This window comes from Microchirus variegatus, assembly GCF_963457635.1.
Source record: "Microchirus variegatus genome assembly, chromosome: 21".
In the NCBI taxonomy this organism is placed as follows: Eukaryota; Metazoa; Chordata; class Actinopteri; order Pleuronectiformes; family Soleidae; genus Microchirus; species Microchirus variegatus.
In genome coordinates this window covers 14,100,072-14,123,807 of record NC_139822.1, presented here as the reverse complement: position 1 = coordinate 14,123,807, position 23,736 = coordinate 14,100,072, and the positions used below count along the sequence as shown (strand labels likewise).

The 23,736-nt window shown below is 43.3% G+C and overlaps 1 protein-coding gene across 1 annotated transcript; it reads left to right on the top strand.

The window, feature by feature from the left end:
* Nucleotides 1-4,788: 4,788 nt before the first annotated feature.
* Nucleotides 4,789-23,684, top strand: lck (LCK proto-oncogene, Src family tyrosine kinase; the record flags this gene model as incomplete). The annotated part of the gene is made up of 12 exons (XM_083908171.1): nt 4,789-4,896; nt 5,190-5,250; nt 6,685-6,775; nt 7,561-7,659; nt 7,812-7,915; nt 15,243-15,392; nt 15,476-15,628; nt 17,066-17,245; nt 19,871-19,947; nt 22,731-22,884; nt 23,274-23,405; nt 23,491-23,684. 12 exons carry the CDS (start codon nt 4,789-4,791, stop codon nt 23,682-23,684), a joined length of 1,503 nt encoding a protein of 500 aa, XP_083764297.1.
* Between the last annotated feature and the right edge of the window lie 52 nt (nt 23,685-23,736).

The window sequence follows — 23,736 nt, the reverse complement described above, 5'->3', positions numbered from 1 at the left end:
AGTTGGGAAGGCTCTACGCTGGCTGGCCAATCACAACACACACTGTCTTCTGGGTGTGAGATATATGTCTGAAATATCGCGGCTGAGGAGAGCGTCAGTAAGGAGAGATTTCTATCGGCTCATTAACAGCAACTAGGAGGTTTTTGACCATAAAAACAAGTTAATATATGGAAGTAGACCTCCATAATTAACATATATGTGCAACAGGACCACTCTATGTGAGCTTTAAAGATACATTTCCTATGAGTTCTAAGTTGTGTTTCTTGGAATAAACAATACAGTTCAAAATACACATTGTGCAATCCACTATCAGTGGGTAAATGCTCCTTCAGGGTCTGCACCATGTATCGCAGTACTATCCACACGTATGAATGTGTCCCTGGAGGCGCGTGCAGAGCGACAGACGGTGTCGGAAAAAAGATAATTAGTCGAACAAGGAAACTGAATATGCCTCAGCGAGAGCGGGATCTTTGTGCAAAACGAGAGCACAGCTAAGGGAGCGCTGAAATGATCAGCATGTGCCGTATACTCCGGTGACGTGACCTGATGCGTGACGTGAGACCGCGATATTGTAAAGAAGTGTTATAAGGAGAACGCATACATGATAGCTTCAGGCTTTATTCTGTGGTGAAAGCCTATCACAGCGGACTAATGTTTCGTGTCTTGCCCCGCAGATACTTTCCTTTGACCTTTTCCCCACATTATGCCACAGAGTGAAGACACATACTGGATGAAAATGCATGATATATGAGTTAGTTAAAGGTCCCATATTATGCAAAATCAACTTTTTAATCATTAAAATCCTTCTATTTGGGAATCTGGAGGCCCTACCAGTTGCTAAAGTGTGAATAAAGATGACTCATGTTTCTGTGGTCCTCCTCAGTCTAAGTACAGGAGATAAAACACGCGATGTTGATGCTAAATTCTTGGAATTGTTGTCTAGCAGAGCTCCGGCATCCGATAACCGGAAGTCCGTGAAGTCTGCGAAAACTTCTATTCTTGTCTCCACAGTGCAGCACAGAGTTCTACACAAACTTCCAGCCTCAGAGGAGTTATCTGTCCAGTGGATACATGTTATATATGACGCCGATGTGCCTGCTAGAGACTCCAAATGCTAACTGCTGTTAGCTCCCAGTAGCCTCTGTGGCTGATGTAATTTCCTGTCCCTTAAAGGTGCATTATGTAATAAATCTAAAGCAACTGGCCATAAAATCCTACTAATATGTCACAGAGACTCAGGAATAATGTTCATATAACAAACTGAACTCAGCAACAACAACAGTACAGCCAAAATATATGCATTAAAAAAAATATTTTGCAGACTGCAAATCATGTTTATGTTTTGAAATCATGTTTAGGCATGTGGCGCCACCTACCGCTGTCTACCAATCATTGCAGTCAGTAGAGTCTCAGCGGCCGAGCAACCACGGGTTGCCAGTTACGTCAGAAAACTAAACATAAAGACCTTGGTGTTTTGAATTTGAATGTAGTAACCGTTTTTGGCCACATTCTTACATATGGCGCCTTTAAGGTTCATTTTACTAGGTTAACTTGGAGAAATAAGATATAATATTGGACCTTTAAAGACCGTTTGTGCACACGAGCGGGGATTTGCAGCGAGCAAAGAGCCCTACTTTGCTCACATGAAGGAGGCCAACACCTGGATTGTGAAGCGGTGGAGGTCGTAGGTCTGGAAAAGTCGCTGCTCGTTGATAGTATCTCTAATCTGATTGCGTAAGAGAAAGTGATTTCCAGCCACATTTGGGTATAGTAACAGCTGTAGGCGAGCGCAACGCCGTCGCAAAACTGTCAGCTGATCCGATATGTATGATATGTGCCCTTTTATGTTTGTCGTATTGAAATCAGTCCACTCTCTGAAAAAAGCGAAACTACTTGCTCAAAATCTTTAGACGCCGCAATTCCGAACGCACAAACTCTTTCACTTGAGAAGCGAGGCGCGTATCTTTTTGCCTTGAGAGTCGTCTGAGCACACGTTTCTCTGCGCTTCCTGTCATGTTTGGACCGACTTCCTGCCGGTGCACGCTCTGTAGCAGCAGCAGCAGCAGCAGCCATTCACCACAAAATGCGGTCCACATCGAGAATCATCGTCAGGGCGTCCATAATCTGACATGTATGTGATTTCCGTGACCCCTCTTGTGGCTGAATGTGACCTCCATTCCACAGAGCGATACATTTATGTGATTGCTCATCACCTTACTCACACACTTACTCAATAATTTTGTCCGATTTAGTGCCAACATTCGACCTGGTTGTGAAAAACTAGACCAAAGGTCTATTTTTAAAGGGTCCAGTGGCCACAGACGAACACAAACCACAAGTCTGGGGGGGGGGACAAAAATAGCCTTTGTTGTGTCGACACTATATTCGACACGATTGGATTTGCAACTGTCTCCTCAAATAAGTGTCTACCAAAGCCTCCTTTTCCTAACTGCACTGGAACATTCACGTCTCGGCTGTCCTGACCTCTTTTAACCATGGAGCCTGTATAACGTTCCCTTTGCGCTCACACACAGCTGCAAAGTAAGCACCTGTTAGTAAAGTCTGCAGAGCAAGCCTCAACCTTTCAACGACAGGAAACTGTTTCGCTCTCCTCCACAGAGTGTGTGGTTGTGTGTGTGTGTGTGTGTGTGTGTGTGTGCGCGCTACAGATGCCACATCAGTACTACCTAGCAGTGGGTTAGTTATAATAAGAGAAGCGGGTGATGACATCTTCACACCTATATGCTTCGGCAGTGAGAAACTCACTTAAAGTGGAATATTTCTTTATTTAATTTAAGAAAAATAATAATTTAAAATGACAATTTAAATCCGAATATTTCTATGGCGACACCTGATGTCTGACGGCTCATATTATTTCACACGGTGAGTTTCAAACTTGTGATTCTTTCAGTTATAGTTAGATAGAAGTTCAGAAATTGTAATTTTCCTGTCATTATTATTAGACTGTGTGTTATACATACGACATACAATAAATCCAAAAAAGGATTATTTTTAAATGTTGACATTTGTATGGAATATTCTAAACGCTAAAAGCAGAGTGGAAACCACCAGCGGCCACGCGCAGAAATAATGTGTCATATCATGTGAACCCTTGACTTGAATCTTCGATTTTTACATTTTCTTTTAGACATAATTCACAAATTCACCTGCTGATAAAACCGAAGAAAACAGTAACTTAGAAAATAGGTAGGCTTTATTATAATGGATGAATTACAAGTATATGATTAAAATAGAACATTTGTGTATATATATATATATATGTATGTATATATATATATACATACATATATATATACACATATATGTATGTGTATATATATATATATTATAATATATAACAGTTAATGTAGGTAAAAGCAACAGGATGTCAACTGAAAATACTTTTCATGAGGAAATAAATGCCACAAAAAGGAAAATTTACACCATGTGTCATTTTGTATCCACTGTAGGGTTGATTCTTTTTATAGGAATTTAAAATTAAAATAATTATTAATAACTGACAACATTGGTGACTTCAGTTCAGGCGTCTTTGTTCGGTTTCATGGATCTCTCACTCACACAGTGAACATCGTGAAGTGTTTTCAGCTGCAGGCCATAAAAAGCAGAGGATAGCCCCTCAGTGGAAAACGCTGACTTTGTTCGTGTGACTCCTTGAGTTCAGAACAGAAGCCGTAGGAGTACTGATCATTTAAAATAGAGAGAGGGAGGAGGAGGAGGAGGAAGGGGGGGAAAACTCCTGTGATTCATTTCTTGGGGTCTCACTTATTACCAGGTCAGGCCTCTCCGGGCTTTTCTCACGGCTCCGGCTGCGATTAGCCCACTGACCCCTGTGGGTCTGTGAGAGTTCCACTGTCGGGGCCAAGCGAGCTTGAGAAAAGCCGGGGCCTGTGCAGTCTCACAACAATACAAAGCGCGTGCCGACGTGCGGATTGTACAAGATTAGCATTTGTGTTCGGTTTTATGCACAGTCTACACCAGAGTTGGGACATGCAGAGGCCAGAGATTTTGCAGCACAGCAAAGGTTCTATTAACAGTTATTATAGTTGAGTGTTGCACGTCTGTGCAGGAAGAAGGAGGTTGAAAAAGCCTCCATTTTGAGGCCGTCAGTCACATCCGATCAAGGCACATTTTGCATATTTAGCTGCGACTACAAAACATTAAAACGTATCCCGTGCAACCTTCATTCATTTATGTATTATTTCCAAGCCATCTACCGTTCAAACCTTATAAATGTCCTTATTTTTGAAGGAAAATCACTTTTTTTCAATGAATATAACACAGAAATACACTCATTATACATTGTTCATGTGGTAAACGACTATTCCAGCTGCAAACATCTGGTTTTAATGGAATATGTACATAGGTGTATAGAGGCCCATTTCCAGCAACCATCTCTTCAGTGTTCTAATGGTACATTGTGTTCGCTAATTGCGTTAGAAGGCTACTGGATGATTAGAAAACCCTTGTGCAATGATGTTAGCGCAGCTGAAAACAGTTTTGCTGCTTCTTTGTCAGCGTCTTGACGATATTTTCTATTCAATTTGCAACTCTTTTGATGAATAAAAGTTTGAGTTTTAATGAAAAACACCAAAAAAAAAATGGTATAATGACCCCTTATGATCACTTTTTTGTTTTAAAATGACCGTAGATTGATACCATGGGCTGCCTTAAATGTCCAAACCAAAATGGTGAATTATTTCCCCCCCTGTTGAAATGAGTCCTTGTTATGAATGCCTTAACAAAAGCTCTCTCTGCACTGCAGAAAAGATGGGATGTAACTGCAGCTCAGACTATTCAGACACCGACTGGATTGAGAACCTGGATGAGATCTGTGAACACTGCAACTGTCCTATACCTCCCCAGTCATGTAATCCAGTAAGTGCACATCCTTTTATACGCACGCAAATGTGTCTAAAATAAGCGCTTGTGTGTAGCTTGGTATGAATAGTGTAGGTTTGGGGGTTTTTCTGTGGCTGACAGTGAATGACCACACATTCACAATGGCCTGACCACTCTCATTATTTGTTTTCTCTGCGTGCGTCACATGTGCCTTTAGTTTGAAGGACAAAAGCACCTGTATCTCTATGTGCTGCAGTTTCCAATGCTTATTCATTGCACTTCTTCTGAAATCTCAAACTGAACCTCGTTGTTTTCCCCTTTTGCTCCAGTACACAGATCAGCTGATTCCATACGCGTCACAACATTCGCCTCCTACATCCCCTTTGCCAGGTAATCAGATAAAATATGAAAAGCACAATGATTAGTATCTGATTAGATTTTAATCTACTCATGTGAAATGTTCTGTTTTAAATATCTATTAGTGCTGTAGAATCTGTGCAGGACCTACTTTTTCTTTTTGAGTCTTTATTTTGACATCATTTCAATTGTATAGGTGTTTATTACCGGTGTGCTGCTGCTTCAGGGGCTTCAAATCCCCCCCCCCCCCCCCCCCCCCATGCTCCATATCATCTTTCATCACATGCAGTGTTATATTTCTGTTCTTGAGTAAGAAGCAAGTCTTTGTTAGCGACAAATCTTTGTTGTTCCTTCTATGCTTGGACTCCATTTGGAAACATAATATAGCTACTCCAGGGAATGAAACCTTTAACTCTCAAAAGGTGAAATGAAAATGTCCACAATTTGACCAAAAAGTCAATGTATAGTATATCGTCCAAAATTTGACAAAAGTCATACTTTAGTATGTCGTCCAAATTTTGTATAGTCATTGTATAGTATGACGTCTAAAATTTGACAAAAAAGTCATACTATAGTATGTCGCCAAAAATTTGACCAAAAGTCATCGTATAGTATGTCGTCCAAAATTTGACAAAAACATCATAGTATAGTATGTCGTCCAAAATTTGACAAAAAGTCACACTTTAGTACGTCCTCCAAAATTTGATTAAAAAAAAGTAATAGTATAGTATGTCGTCCAAAATTTGACAAAAACATCATAGTATAGTATGTCGTCCAAAATTTGACAAAAAGTAACACTTTAGTATGTCGTCCAAAATTTGACCAAAAAGTCATCATATATATGTTCTCCAAAATTTGACAAAAAGTCACACTTTAGTATGTCATTCAAAATTTGACAAAAAGTCACACTTTAGTATGTCCTCCAAAATTTGACAAAAAGTCACACTTTAGTATGTCCTCCAAAATTTGACAAAAAGTCATAGTGTAGTATGTCGTCCAAAACTTGACAAAAAAGTCACACTTTAGTATGTCGTCCAAAATTTGACCAAAAAGTCATCATATATATGTTCTCCAAAATTTGACAAAAAGTCACACTTTAGTATGTCGTCCAAAATTTGATTAAAAACAAGTAATAGCATAGTATGTCCTCCAAAATTTGAAAAAAAAACACACTTTAGTATGTCGTCCAAAACTTGACAAAAAGTCACACTTTAGTATGTCCTCCAAAATTTGACAAAAAGTCATAGTATAGTATGTCGTCCAAAATTTGACAAAAAGTCACACTTTAGTATGTCGTCCAAAATTTGATTAAAAACAAGTAATAGCATAGTATGTCCTCCAAAATTTGAAAAAAAACCACACTTTAGTATGTCGTCCAAAACTTGACAAAAAGTCTTCATATAGTATGTCGTCCAAATTCCAGCTAGGATTGTCAGTAGTAGATGAATGAGCACATTTCTCTTGCAGACAACCTCGTGGTGGCCATATACAGCTATGAACCCAACCATGATGGCGACCTGGGCTTTCAGAAGGGCGACAGACTCAAAATCCTCAACAAGTAAGTTGCTGACAAAACGCAACACGTGCCAAATCTGGTAAAGTGAAGTATGACAACATTTCAGGCCCAGTCAACATTTCAGCCTCCACCACTTCCTGTCAGTGTGTGCAGCAAAGATAGCCTCCAGTGCATCCTTACCAGCTGTTTGTTTGTGACCATTATTTACAGCTTGTAAAATAAACCGACGTCATCGAGGTGCACAACGGAGACTCTTCCCAAGCAAATTTTCCAGCAAGATAGCTGTTATACAAGTTTGACTTGTTCTCACCCCATGTTTCCTGCCTCTCACTCTCTTTTTCTTTCTTTCCTGTCAGCACTTGAAAAAAACAACAATAACCATGTGATTACTTTTATGGGGTTTGAAAAGGAAACATTGTGAGGACAGGAAACATAAACCAATAATCAAGAGGCTTACAGATCTGTAACGAAAGTATCACTAATTCTTACACACTGGACCTTTAATCAAAATACCTATTTCTCAAATCCTGGCAATTGCTGTGATAGATGTCAACGTAAAAAAAATATATTTTCTATGTTGTTCCTGATAAACTTATTTAAGATATATAACAATCTCACTCACTTGTTTTTGTCCCATCTCTTATGGTGATATGTGAGACTCGTTTCATATATACTGATTGTTTACATTGCAAAGAACTCCTTTGCCTTTGGGGCCCTCTTTGAAACTGATTTCTGAACCTATAGGTTTCATTACATGGTCCTAAAGTAAGGGAAATCACAGGGCCGTAACTTAACCCGTGCCGTTGTCTCCTTTGACGTCCGTGCAGGAACGACCCGGAGTGGTACCTGGCGGAGTCGCTCACCACGGGCCAGCAGGGCTTCATCCCTCACAACTTTGTTGCTATGACAACGGTGGAGACCGAACCGTACGTCGCACAGGAAACACAAAAAATATACCGTTCTCAACACCACCTTATCTCATCTCACATAAGTGCATGCTGGGTATCCTGGGGAACAGGAAGTGGTTAAAAAAAAAAAAAAAAAAGTGTGTGTGTGTTTGTGTGTGTTTGCGCTGCAGGTGGTTCTTCAAGAACATCTCCAGAAACGAAGCCATGAGGCTCCTCCTCGCTCCCGGGAACACGCAAGGATCCTTCCTGATCCGAGAGAGCGAGACCAACCCAGGTGAGACGGTTACATCATCATCATCATCATCATCACCCACTGTCTACAAGTTTCTGTTTAGCACCGAAGGCTGTTCGCTGATAAATGGGATTGTCAGTTTCCAAACTGTAATACAAGGGTGTAATTACCACATGAGTGAGATCATACTCCTACAAACAAAAAGTAAAAGTACCACTATTTTGATCAGATTTGACTTAAGTACAAGTAAATGTACTAGTCTAAAAATCCTACTACTGAGATACCATGGCTCAAGTAATACATTTTATATCAGAAAATTACTTAAGTACAGTAAACGTAATATACTTTAGACTTTTACTGATGTAATATTATCAAAAAAGTGACTTCTACTTAGACCAAAGTAATTTTCTGGTAAGATACTTGTACTTATCCCTTTTAGGTACTTTATACAAAGTATAAAATCCAGCCATGACTCAGTTATAGGCATGTGTTATGGTCTGGCTCACAAGACCACAACAAAAACGACCAAGGGAGGACGGAGGAACGATAATTAAAGATATAATTTATTTACAACTAATAGAATGTGCAACATAACCATGACCAAACAGAAACCAAACGAAAAAAGGAAACGGTGGCTCGGACGGAGCTTCGCTGGCGGCAGGCAGAGAGAGACCGAGCAGACTGCAACCCTCTAATATAGACACAGGTCACAGGTGTTTCCCATCAGGGTACCGCCCCGCCATCAGCCACTGCAGGGGGGGAAGGGAGAATACAGAAGGAGAACACCTAGACCGGCCTGGGCCGTCACACCCCCCCCCATCAAAACAGGGTCCCACCAGGAACCCTGTGGACCAACCAGCCACGACAATTACAACAATAATATAAAGTACATTACCCAATAACTACAATAATATACATTACCCAATACCCAGTTTTCAACATGTGAGGAAAACACCATCTACTCCCAACATCACCTGCGTGACCCCCATCCCTCCCAGCAACTGGTACCTGGAAGCAATTTAAGAGAGAGAGAGAATACACAACAGAGAAGCAAAAAATCAAACAGGAGCACGAGACAAAGCGTCGGCCACCAAGTTGTCCTTCCCTTTAATATGCCTTATCTCTAAAGTATAGGCCTGGAGAGACAACGACCAACGAATAAGCCTCTGATTTGCACACCGCAGTGAGTTCAAAAATGTGAGAGGGTTATGATCTGTGTAGATCACCACTGGACCTGAGCCCACATACACTTCAAACTGTTGTAAGGCCCATATGAGAGCCAGGGTCTCTTTCTCCACCACAGAGTAGTTCAGTTGATGTTTGTTGAACTTCCTGGAAAAAAAACACACAGGTTTGTCAACAGCAACATCATCTTCCTGTAAGAGTACTGCACCAGCACCGACAAAACTGGCATCAACCTCCAACTTAAACGGACTGTCCAACCGAGGTGCAGCCAAAACAGGAGAGTCGCACAAAATCGCCTTGACATTCTCGAACGCCTGTTGACACAAAGGAGACCAGGTAAACGTAACTTTTGCCTTCAACAGGTCAGTCAACGGCGCAACAACAGTAGAAAAATTGCGACAGAAACATCTGTAATAACCAACCAAACCCAAAAACCTCATCAACTCCTTTTTTGTCAGCGGTGGAGGATAACCAGCAACAGCCTGAACCTTCGCCAGCAGAGGGCGCACCTGGCCCTGCCCAACCTGTTTACCCAGGTAAGTCACTGTGGCCTGAGCAAATTCACACTTTGCCAAGTTCACAGTAAGCTGCGCCTCGGACAAACGGACAAACAACCTCTGGATACGGTCAATATGGACAGACCATGAATCAGAAAAAACAACAACATCATCCAGATACACTGCACACCCTTCCAGATCACCAACGACTTTATTCATCAAACGTTGGAAGGTGGCAGGCGCGTTTCTTAAACCAAATGGCATGACCTTGTAAGAATACAACCCAGCCGGAGTGACAAAAGCAGAGATCTCCCGCGCTCTCTGGGACAATGGGACCTGCCAGTACCCTTTTAAGAGATCGAATTTGCTGATAAACTTGGCAGAACCCACCTGATCTACACAATCGTCCATCCGAGGCAAAGGATAGGAGTCTGGTTTGGTTATACTGTTAACTTTCCTATAATCTGTGCAAAACCGCTGCGTATTATCCGGCTTTGGAACAAGTACGCACGGTGACGCCCAAGCGGAGGACGACGGTTCCGCAATGCCATTTGACAACATGTAAGCAATTTCTGCATCTATCAACACACGCTTCTCTGCACTTACCCGATAAAACCGTTGTTTTATCGGCTTGGCTTCACCGACCTCAACATCGTGCTCCAACACACTGGTGCAGGACGGAGTGTCCCCAAACAGACAAGGAAATTTTTGAATGAGGCCAACCAACTCTGTGCGCTGCGCCTCCGACAGATGCCCCACAACGAGATCCAAGTTTGCCAACATCTGGGAATTTTCCAACCGACCAGACATCACCGCAGAGTCAAGCTGAGGTAAACCATCCTCACAAAATCTGTCACCAGAAACATTCAGTGTGTTACCAACACAAACTGGATGTGCACCAACATCTGGCACAACATCAGCTGACTCACCCTGCGACGGACTCTCCCGAACATGGTACGGCTTCAACAAATTTACATGACAAAGTTGATTCTTTTTTCGACGATCAGGCGTGGAAATCAAGTAGTTCTGTTCCGACAGCTGCTTGACCACTGTATACGGACCCATAAACTTTGCTTGAAACGGTGACGTCACCAAAGGCAACAGCGCCACAACCTGGTCACCTTCAGAAAAATTGCGACACTCAGCTCGCCGGTCATAAATGCGCTTCATTTTCTTTTGGGCTGAGGCCAATTTTTCTTTTGCCAATTCAGTAGCGGCATAAAGACGATGTTTGAACCCATTTACATAATCAATGAGATTCTGCGGAGGTTCTGCCTCCCCCCAGCCACTCTTCAGCGCAGCCAGTGGACCTCTCACCGTGTGACCAAAAACCAACTCATTTGGACTGAACCCCGTACTCTCTTGTGTAACCTCCCTTGCTGTAAGCAACAACCACGGCAAACCTTCCTCCCAATCAGCATTCAACTGCACACAATAAGCCCGCAACAAAGATTTTAATGTTTGATGGAACCGCTCCAGTGCTCCCTGGCTCTGTGCGTGATATGCTGAGGACTGGTTGTGCGTGACGTGTAGCTGTTTCAACACTTGAGCAAACAGGTGTGAGGAAAAGTTTGACCCCTGGTCACTTTGAATGATCCTTGGAATACCAAATATAGAGATGAACTGGCTGAGTGCACGCACCACCGCCTTGGCTGACAGCGTGCGCAACGGATACGCAGCAGGGTACCTGGTACTTTGGCACATCACCGTCAACAAATACACTGAACCAGACTTAGAAGGGGGAAGAGGACCAACACAATCAATTATCAGATGTTCAAAAGGTTCACATACTGCAGGAATGGGACACAACGGAGCCACTTTAATTACCTGGTTTGGTTTCCCTGTCATTTGACAGGTGTGACACGTTTTTATGTATGCTGAAACACTTTTCTTAACCCGTGGCCAGAAAAAATGACGCAAGATCCGGTCATAAGTTTTTGCTACGCCCATATGACCAGACTCATCATGCGCAACACTGAGAACCACATCACGGAATTTCGACGGTACCACAACCTGATACACTGGTTCCCCCATGAAACCCTCTCCGTGCGGCACCCACTTCCTCAGCAACACTCCTTTCTCCACAAAATAACCCTGTGCCAGGTCCTTTACCTCACCCACAGGACGCACAGACTCAAACAGCTCTGCCAATGTGGAGTCGGCCTTCTGTTCCTTCACCAATTCACTGCGAGATATAGAAAATGGAGAGTTAGACACACGTGACAACAATGATTCAGCAACAATGAGTTTTTGGTCAGCCTGATCCGCGCCACCGGCGTCCGGACAAGCTCTCATCATTGCGCGGGTCACAGCGCATGCCTTAAACACCTCCGGGAACCTCTTCTCGTTTTCATCTGGCCCCCGAGTACCAAGCGGTACCGGGACAACCAGCGGACGAGCCGGCTGATCCGGCCAGACACGGCCCCCTGCAACATCGTTCCCCAAAATGACCTGGATCCCTTCTACAGGCAGAGCAGGACGCACACCCATGTTCACTACTCCACTGAACAGATCAGACTGTAGGACCAGTTTGTGTAATGGCACACGAAAAACTGACATCCCCATGCCTCTTATGGGAACAAAAGAACCCGTATCCGACTCCTCGGAAAACGGCAGAGCAGACCCCACAATGAACGAATCAAATGCCGCCGTATCCCGCAACATTATCACCGGGACTTTGTCCTGGCTGCCCACCAGAGACACGTAACCTTTTGAAACAAACGGCAAAAATGATTTCAAATCAGGATTCAACTGAATTGACGACGGAACATCTCCACACTGCCTCACAGCACCAGAGACGGGCGCAGCCATGGCAGCTGGCTTCACAAATCCGCCACCAAACTTAGTGCGCGTTTTACGCACAGGGCACTCATTTTTCCAGTGTCCTTTTTCGTGACAGAAATGACAAAAATCCTCATTCTCGCGGCCCCGACTTGGCAGCCAACTGTTATGACCCCGATCATTCCTCCTAGCCGGTGAAAACCCAGCTCGAGGCCTGTCCCAGGAGGACACCCCCCCCACTGGACCATCAGCACAGACAGGGAAATCTCCTCTGCCTCTCTTATGTGTCAACAAGTAATCATCAGCAAGCGCGGCCGCCTCCGCCGCCGTACTCACTTTCTTTTCACTGATGTATATTGCCAACCTCTCAGACACTGAGTTTTTAAACTGCTCAAGCACAATCAGGTCACCCAGCCCACCAAAATCTGTTACACCGGCAGCTGCACACCAGCGGTGAAAATGCGTTCCCAACACACGTGCGAACTCCAAATGAGACTTGTCCCCTTTTCTCCAGCTCCGAAACCGCTGTCTATACGCCTCCGGAACGAGCTCATAACTTTGCAAAACCGCAGCTTTAACCTTTGAGTAGTCACCGCTGTCAGACGCCGGCAGCGAGGAAAATGCTTCCTGTGCGCGCCCTGTCAACACACACTGTAACAACACGACCCTGTCCGCGTCGCTCCAAGCTCTCGTATTGGCTACACGCTCAAACAAGACAAAAAACGTGTCCACGTCTCTTTCATTAAACTTCGGGACTAACCTTAAACTACTCAAAATATCACCGGAGTCACCACTTCGACCCCCAACAAATTTACCGTCGCTCATGAGATTCAACCTCTGAGTTTCCAAGTCCAATTTAGTCAACTCAACCTGCTGCTTTACTTTTTCCAGGGTCACAGCCTTCTCCAAATCAGCCTTTTGCCTCAGCTGCTCCAATTCCAGTTCCTTCTCTGTCTCTAACCGGAACCTTAACGTAAGCAACTCCTTCTGCTGCTCAAACGTTAAATTTGAATCTGCAACCTGTGCACTGACTCTACCGGCAGCCTTTCCCTCCGCAGGTGGCCCCGACGCACACGCCAACACACCCTGATCATACAAATTCGCCAACACAATTGCCTTCACATTGTCTTTCAACCTTTTATCAGAGACATATATCTTATAAACCTCAGCGAGTTTCAGCAATTGCTCCTTTGTGCACTGCTCCACAAATTCCTCTGAAGGTGCCCTCACAAAATCCTCTACTCCTGCCATGATAACAGACGTGCAAAGACAAACTCACCAAGGAAACGAAAAAGAAGACACGATTATGGCCTCAATCCCAGCGGATGAACCCCCCCTAACTGCCTATCCATTTCTACCTAAACTCAACCCTAGTCTTCAGGGGATACTGATGGCGGGTACTTACGCACTTTCTACCACTAGTGTGACCAAGCGACCAGCAAGCTGGCAACCCGTCCGCACTATGGACGTGCTCCCGAGACAATCGCTCTAACCACTTTCACCCCACACTACAGTGGCACCACGAAACCCAAAGGGGAAACGCGCTTATCCTGCCGGGGAGACACCACACTGATTGCGAAAACCGAGGCCAACACGCAACTTCTCCCTGTATCCTCCTACACAAACACACTCACGTCTATCACAGCCACATACTTAGCCCAAAACAATTCCTCTCGTACAATCCTCACCTACGAGCGTTCCGACGGGGAATCCCTCACGGAACCCCCAGAATGACGTCACAGCAATCAACGCGCGAACATCAAACAAAGCGCTTCGCAAACATCAGTCATCAATCTCCGCAGAAGCAACATTACGCAACAACTTACACCAATAGGACGAGCCCCCATTTGTTATGGTCTGGCTCACAAGACCACAACAAAAACGACCAAGGGAGGACGGAGGAACGATAATTAAAGATATAATTTATTTACAACTAATAGAATGTGCAACATAACCATGACCAAACAGAAACCAAACGAAAAAAGGAAACGGTGGCTCGGACGGAGCTTCGCTGGCGGCAGGCAGAGAGAGACCGAGCAGACTGCAACCCTCTAATATAGACACAGGTCACAGGTGTTTCCCATCAGGGTACCGCCCCGCCATCAGCCACTGCAGGGGGGGAAGGGAGAATACAGAAGGAGAACACCTAGACCGGCCTGGGCCGTCACACATGGCTCACATGATTAACGTGTAACTGGAGCTTTCACAGGACATTACTGTCATCACCTGTATAAGATTCCTCAGTATCACGCCCCCAACTATCCCTAAATCCATGTTCTGTCAACAGAATCTGCTAATCGCTATAATTCCACATGCTTTTTAATGGAGATATTACAGGAACTAGACTGGTATTAATTATAGTGACAAAATCCATCAATAATAACTACTTTTCTCAAACTCAAATGACCTTGGGGGCCACTGAGGGTTTAGTTTGGTCAGTGGGGAAAAAAAGTCAAAGAAATAATCATATTTATGATGATATTACACGTAATTTCAAAATAAAAGTAGGAAACACATATTCACCATTAACTCAGTGCTTACTTACATGCATATAAGTCGCATACTAGCCCTTTATTAGTAAATATTACACACCTTATGTAGGAAAAATCTTAATTCATGTCGTAATAGAGGTAGAATAAGGTGTTAATGATGACTAATAAAGGGCTAGTATGCAACTTATATATGTTAGTAAGCACCTAGTAATGGTGAATATGTGTTTCCCTAATCTAAAGTGCGTGTTTGTTTTGATATGGGACTAAATATTTCACAATATAAACGTCAAATAAAACATGCAGTAATAACTTATTATAACTTGATATTAAGCGGCGGGCTGCATGTGGCCTGCGGGCCGCGAGTTTGTGACCTCTGTGACTGAGGCTTGTCCCCCCCCCCCCCCTTTGCTGTAGGCTCCTACGCCTTGTCAATCAGAGACTTGGACCATAACACAGGCGAAGGAGTCAAGCACTACAGGATCCGCAACATGGACAACGGCGGCTTCTATATCACGGCCAAGATATCATTTAACTCTCTGAAGGAGCTGGTCCAGCATCATTCACGTGCGTACACAGGAACTGGTTTAATCTTAAAGATTATGTCATGCTGGATCTGTAACCTTAAATCTCTCTCTCTGCTGGTCCAGGTGATGCAGACGGGCTGTGCACAAAGATGATGAAGCCGTGTCAGTCGAGGGCGCCGCAGAAGCCCTGGTGGCAGGACGAATGGGAGATTCCTCGCGAGTCCCTGAAGCTGGAGCGCAGGCTCGGAGCAGGCCAGTTTGGAGAAGTCTGGATGGGTGGGTAACAAAGATCATTTCCCTTCTGGACAGAGCAGATTAAAGCACTTTGCACACGGCTCAGTTGTGGACTGCCAGAAAAGGCTTTCACCAAGGTTTTTCTGCAGCGTATGCACGAACAGCCTTTAATTATAGACTTGTCTGAGCTGCCTAAGTTGAGAGTGATGTGAAGCATTAATCACGTTACACAACATCATTGTAATCTACCTTTACTGTGACATAATTGCTTGGAAATAGTGTCTCCAAACAATATCTGTCTATTGCGGTTGCAGAGTGTTACATTAAACAAGAAGTCTGAATGTTTTCATCTGCACCACGACCTGTTTATTATTCAATGGGAGAGATTTCTGTGCCGTCTATTTTCCATCCCTCTGTCAGTGGCACCATTTAAAACATGCCAAACAAACCACCGTATCAGAGCTAAACACTGTCCGACCACAAAACTCGTCCTTCATTTCTCAGCAACTCTCTATTTACAAGATCGTCTCGCGTGTAGACTTGGCGTTTTTGTTTGGGCGTCTTCGTCCAAGCGTTGGCTCGCGGATGTATTTGAATAATGGGAGAGACTGCCGTTCACTGTGAGAGGTTTATTTACATAAGGTGACATGAAAACGTGTGATAACCAAGTTGTGTTTTCATTGCACATAGGTACGGGAAAACTCCTGTCATTCATTTTCACAAACACACCTGGGCAAAAAGTGTTCAAAATTTTAAAAATCGGATTGGATTTGTGAAATTTGGAAAAAACTGCACAGTTCAAAGTTCACTTAACTCGTCTTTTTACGAACAAAAAGGAAAGAAAAACTGTCTATTTTTGTGACTTCTGCGCAATTATTGCTACAGCACAGAGTTCTACACAAACTTCCAGCATCAGAGGATTTACACATGTTATATATGACGCCAATGTGCCTGCTAGAGCCTGCAAATGATCGCTTTTCCAAATGCTAACTGCTGTTAGCTGCCGGAGCCTCGGTGACGCTGACGTAGTTTCCTGTGTCTCATTTGCATTTAAAGAGACAGGCGCTCAAAAGCGGGCTGTTTTGGCAGAGTGATTGAACTGCTGTGGTGCTTCAACCTTCAGGTATTTTGACCAAAGCATGTCACAGACATGTTCGTTAGGACACCAGGGAACTAGGTTAACTTGGAGAAATAGGGTACAATATGAGTCCTTTAATAAAATTGGTTTCAAAAACCAATACCTTGACTTTTTCCTAGTTTGTTTGCTATCTATGCCAGTGTTTCCCAATACTGCCCTGCATGTTTTAGATGTTGCCACTTCTCCAACACACCTGATTTAAATAGTCTGCTCGTCATCAAGCTCTAACCGTAATAATGACCCATTCATTTGAGTCAGCTGTGTCGTAGCAGGATTGGGAAACACTAATTTATGCAACCAGGTGCAGAGTTGCTGACGTTTGTTTGACTGTGTGCCTGCAGGCATCTACAATAATGACAGGAGGGTGGCCATTAAGAACCTGAAGATGGGCACAATGTCCGTGGAAGCCTTCCTGGCCGAAGCCAACATGATGAAGAACTTGCAGCATCCTCGCCTGGTGCGCCTCTTCGCTGTGGTGACCCAGGAGCCGATCTTTATTGTGACAGAGTACATGGAAAACGGTAGGTTGGACATGCTGTAATCATTACCGGGTATTTCCATGAAATGAGTGTTCGTTGAAAAGAAAATTGTAATGACACCGGCTTTTTGTATTCTGTCTGAGCAAAGAAAATATGCCTAAGCCTGTATAACAAGGATCATTTGCATAATCTCAAGCTGAAAGAAGGTTCTCTGTGCCTGAAGCAAAGTCTAATACTGCGTGTGTTATAAACCGTTCAGGATCAAACATGTCGATCTGTTATCAGACTCTGGCTCTATGAGAACGTGCTTCAACAAGGGCCTCGCGCGGTTTCCAACCCTTTCATGAGCTTTTTTCCTTCGCTCCGGTGACTCACGCGAAGTCGCCGCACGTCTTTTAATCACAGAGCCACACCTGCCTTTTGATATAGGTGATGATACGAGACGCTCATTAGTGTGCAGTGTAATCATCCGCCGTGACTGCACATGAACGCAGCTGCAGGATAAAAACCAAGATAAGGGGGCGCACCATGAGCGTTGCCTCACTCGGCTGAAGTGGCTCGGGCCTCTGATAGGCTATTTTCAGCCTCTCCTCGTGACTCTCCTGCAGTCGCTCTTCCACGTTAAAATGTTTCCAACCAAACATGAACTTTCACCATTTTTACAGGCTAAGTGTTTACTCACTAAAAGGAAGTCTCTCCTGGCCGGTGTGAGATTAGAGGTGTAAAAACAGGAGAGGGCTGATTCGACCGTGTTATTGTTCGCCGAGACCCCTGACGAGAGCTGGACGCTTTCCAGAGTATTTATTGGGCACATGCAAAGACACATGCACACAAGTCTTGGAACACTGTTAGAAACAAACAATGATTATGTGGGGGGGAGGGGTTTCCACTGTATCTTCCTCGAAGTGAAAGCAAATTTACTGCAGATCATAAATCAAAACGGAAAACTACCTATAGCAACCTCCATAATGCTGATATCATGTGTATCATGACATCTATTTATCGCTCTATGATAACAATAACGTGAAATTAGACCCTACATTATTACAGATACAGGCTCTCTACCAAACGGTTGAGACGTCTTTTCATAATAAACCTGGTTTGCATGCAAGTCACATTAAGTGTTAGTGAGTTCAGCTTGATGCATTTTTCAATGAGATATAGTGACTTTTGTGGTCGACCAAAGGGTTGAGTAGTACCTTAAAGGAACATATATTCACCATTAACTAGGTGCTTACTTACATGCATATAAGTAGCATACTAGCCCTTTATTAGTACATTTTAAACACATATTAACACCTTATGTAGGAAAAATCTTAATTCTTGTCATATTAGAGGAAGAATAAGGTTAGTTAATATAAGGTGTTAATATGCGCTTAATGATTACTAATAAAGGACTAGTATGCGACTTTGTAAGCAGCTAGTTAACGGTGAATATCGTTAGCCTAATAGCATAATTGCCTAAGTCATTTTGGTAATTGTGATATCTGCCTAACTTTACCAATGTGCTTGCTAAAAAAATATTTTTTTATTGTTTTCCGAAAACATTCAAATATGACTTAGGCAACTATGCTATTAGGCTAACGATACGTGTTACCGAAATTTCAATTGGTCTATTATAAAAAAAAATTTTCATAGTTCTATTCTTATTCAATTGTGTTATATTTCTGTTCTCTCTCCTTTAACCGCTGCAACGTGAGAATCTCCCCAGCGTGGGATCAATAAAGTCTAATCTAATCTATTCTAATCTGTGGCACTGCAATTTAAAAACAGAACTTGAACCTGAAAGGACTTTGCGCTCCTTTTCAATGTGTGGAACACTGACAAAATGCATAGAAGGACGTTGTCTGGAAACACAACAACAGCGACCTTACAGCTGAAATGAAAGGAGGGCCTTTGTGTGGTCTTATTATAGTGGCCTGTAAACCGTCAGCACTGGTCCTCCATGAGGCGGCCTCTTTGTCTGGCGTCCACGTGTGGAGGGGACACAGTCGTCGCCTCTGTTGTCAAGAGAAAAGGATGGCTCGGAGATCCCATCGTTTTCGCTTTGTCTCCTTTCTTTATTATCAGAGACGGGGAAAAGATGGAAAATAACAGGGCGCGTCACTCCAGCTTCCCTTTGTGACCCCTGACAAAGAGCGCTCCTCCAGCTCTCAGACTTCAAAAGCAAGTCTTTCGGACTTCTGCCTCCTATTTCCTGTCACATTCATCTGTCTTTAAAGTATTTCCTTTAGTCTGCCTTGACCAGAGAGGTATTGTCTCGTCTTAATCAAGCTCAACACAAAGTCTGCTGTCAGAAACTGGGCATCAGCCTTGAGTGATGCATCGTGTACTTCCTTCACCATGTTGTGTTCCCTGATTTCAGCTGCTATTCTGGTCCAACTGCGTCTATTTATGCCTGTGGGGAATTGTGATGTTTTTGACAAAGGGGAAAATGTTCACTTTTGTTTTCCTGAGTCCGTGTCACTTTTCATTGTTTCTTAATCTTCCAGCGAAAAGCTTCTTAAAATACATTAAAATAATAATATTCAGGATGCACAGTACAGGTGGGGGTGTTTGCAGAAATGGAACATGTGAGATAAATACAGAGCGTATAGTGAGAGCCAGTGAGGAAGGAAAAACAGGAATCTTTTGTTTTTCTGAAGCCGTGCATGTGATGTCTTACAGGAAGCCTCGTGGATTACCTGAAAACAACAGAGGGAAGCAATTTGGCCATGAACACTCTGATAGACATGGCAGCTCAGGCAAGCATCTATTATTATTATTTTACTTGCTCAATGTTTGTCCTTTTCTTTGCACTGCATTTAAGCAGATACCTTTCCGTTAATTTCTTTAATTTCTCATAATCCCAGCGTGATCCTCCTCATAGACATGGAGACTGGCCGCTGCTTTAATGAGGCTTACATTCAATACTAATCTTGTGATAGCAACACAGCTGTGTGTGTGTGTGTGTGTGTGTGTGTGTGTGCAGGCGTGTACAATGATTTATGTCAGTCTAGACATGGGAGAAATACAACCCCATTATTACCACAGTCAAAATAAAGGAAATCTTTGTACAAATGTTCCGGCTTAACTAAAGTGACTATTTCAGGACACGGCGACAAAACCTGCTGTGGTAACTATTTATTCCTATAAAAGTCTTGAATACTCAATTTAAAGGCGCCATATGTAAGAATGTGGCCAAAAACAGTTACTACACTCAAATTCTAATTACCGAGGTCTTTTAGGTTTTGTTTTCTCCGCCGTTGTAGCTCAGACGTAACTGGCAACCCGTGGTTGCTCTGCAATGCTTGGTAGACGGCGGTAGGTGGCGCCACATGCCCAAACATGATTTCAAAACATAAACATGATTTGCAGTCTGCAAAGGATTTTTTTGTGAATATTTTGTCTGTACTGTTGTTGTTGGTGAGTTCAGTTTGTTATATGAACATTATTCCTGAGTCTCTGTGACATATTAGGAGGATTTTACGGCCAGTTGCTTTAGATTTAGTACATAATGCACCTTTAAAGCTCCAGTTTATAAGAAAAATTTTAATTTAAAGCAATTATAAACATATACTAGCATACCTATGGGTAGGATTTTCAAATTTAGCCAATGAATCCTCATACGTGTCACACGCGGGGACCTTGAAGTAGTAACAAATGACTACAATTTGGTTGGTTAAGTTCAAATGAGAGTGTTGAATATCTGGAACTCAGCCAGTGCTATGCTAAGCTAAGCTAAGCTAAGCTAAGCTAAGCTAAGCTATGACCAAACCAGATGCTGTTCATTTTCTGCTTACAAACATAAACAACAGAGCCGAACGAGCAGAGTGTATCATTAAAGGTCGAACTTTCCGTCCAATTACTATTCATTAATAATTACAGAGCTATCCTCGGTCGACTGTTTCCACTCTTACACGTGATTAAAGGAGCTATAGGTTTCGCGCACTGTGGGAATGGAAAACCCAACCACAGAAAGACAGGCTGACGTTCCCAGCAAGACAAAAGATGATTCATTTGGAGGAGGCAAATCCTCAGATCCCATAGAGTTTGACTCGGAGACATAGAGTCTCTGCAGGGCCTTGTGGGCAAAGAACGGTGCAGTAAAGCTGCAGTCGACATGCTCTGTTGGCATTTGTGGTGAAAACCTCGAAAGCAAGTAACCCTAACCTTCATGTGATGTCCCATTGGAAACGTTGTCTGCACAGATTCTCTCCACAGTCACATGAATGAAATAGAGGGTGTTAGGTTGTATGAGTTTGTGAAATACCGTACATCAACATATGCATATCTCAGGTTTCTGACAAGATCCTGAGGAGGTCCTGTCGCAACGATGTGCTACATTCTTTTGTGCGTAATATGCGCCACTGACGGAGCGACAACACTGATTTCAAACACAGATAAAGTATCACTCAGGATACAGATACCTCGCATCTGTGGGTGTGGAATTCTGCAGAAATGGCCACAAAAAGTTGACAGTAGTTCCCTGATAGTCATTTCCCCTATACTGACCCCATATATGTAGCAGAGGCAAAGTATATCTGAAAGCTCTCAGTTGAATCAGAGTTATAAGCCAGTTTGTGGTTGTGTAAAGACAGGAACGGGAAATTAAAAAAAAGGACAGGCATACAGGTTTTAGAATCAGGAAGTAGAGCCTGGGTGGAGTATGTAGGCAGAGCACAGAGGTAATAGGGTATAAGAAAGTGACCTGAGGAAGGGGTAAACTCCCTGGTTTGGGAATTTCTCTGTTCATGGGTCCAACTCAGACACACGAGTCTCTCAAAACCATGCACGCACACGCACACACACACACACACACACACACACACACACACACACACACACACACGCACACGCACGCACACACTCACTGGAATATCTATCCATTTTAGGACTGTCTCCCATTCATCTGAACAGTCTAAACAAAGCAACGTCATTCACCTTAACTATAACCAGTTAATGGCTAACCCTAACCTTAACCTATAACCACAATTCAAATGTTAGCCCTTAACCCAACCAGCTCCTTAGAAGTGAGGTTCTGCCATATTAGGACCAGGTTTTGGTCTACATTAGGATTACTGGTCCTGACAAGGTCAGTGTTTATGCAAGAAATGGTTAAAATACAAGAACACACACAATGTGAGGACACATTGACCTAGCCCTAGCCCCTTAACCTAACACTAACCATCCCAACTAAATGCCTTTAGCCCTTACCCTAAACCCAATTCTAAACCTAAACCAGGTCTCAACCCTGAAAAAGTCCTTTTTTTTTTAAATTTGTGGAACCCAGACAAAAATGTCCCCACAAGGTCAAATGTCCTCTCAAAGATAGGTTTTTCCAAGTGCACAACTATCATTTTTAGGACTCTGTATTGACTTCCTAAACAAAGTATTCAAATTCAAAGTGTAGCTCTACACTTAACCAGTTCCTCAGAAATTAGGTTCTATCTCATTTGGATCAGTGTTGATGCCAGAAAAAGGTTGTAAAGAAGACACACACACACACACAAAACTGGTTTGACTGATGATGTGCTGCCCCCTGCAGGTGGCTGATGGCATGGCCTTTATTGAGCAGAGGAATTACATTCATCGAGACCTGCGAGCTGCCAACATCCTGGTGTCTCAGGAACTCTTCTGTAAGATTGCTGACTTTGGACTTGCGAGACTCATCGAGGACAACGAGTACACGGCCAGAGAAGGTAACGGCACCTCGGAGAGGAGACCTGAGGTTATTTATGTCCCATGTTCCTTTGAGCCTTGGAGCCTTTGGGCCTGGACTTAGTTTTTAATGTTATAAGGTTGTGGTGTTAAAACTGCACAGTGTGCACTTTTAAATATTAACAGAGGCCTGCTACATTCACACCATTTTCAAATGAGTTCACACAATGGTGAAAGCGCGTCCGCTCCACACGACTGTCTCTGTGCACAGGAAGTGATTTTTTTTATGTCAAGACAGACGTAGGCAACGGCTGCAAACAGTTTGAAGTACGACAAAGGAGCAAACCCGACAAGTTTCATCATTCCTCATCCCTCTGTATGCACACAAATGTTTTCTCTATCATATATGAATGTTCTCCTGTGTCCACAGGTGCAAAGTTCCCCATCAAATGGACTGCTCCAGAAGCTATTAACTATGGCACCTTCTCCATAAAATCCGATGTGTGGTCCTTTGGTATCCTCCTCACAGAAATAGTGACATATGGACGCATACCTTACCCAGGTAATCCTTCACTGTACTCATTATTATAAGTTTAGCATGGGTTATAATAGACAAAAAACATCAAATGTGGTCTTGTGTTGTGCAGGTATGTCCAACCCAGAAGTGATCCAGAACCTCGAGCAGGGCTACAGGATGCCAAAGCCAGACAACTGTTCAGATGGGCTTTATAACGTCATGGACGAGTGCTGGAAAGAAAGCCCAGAAGACAGGCCCACCTTTGAGTACCTGAGGAGCGTTCTGGAGGATTTTTTCACTGCCACAGAGAGACAGTACCATTAATGACCCTGAGGGGTCAGAAAGACATTCATCCACACAAATATACTCAAACTAA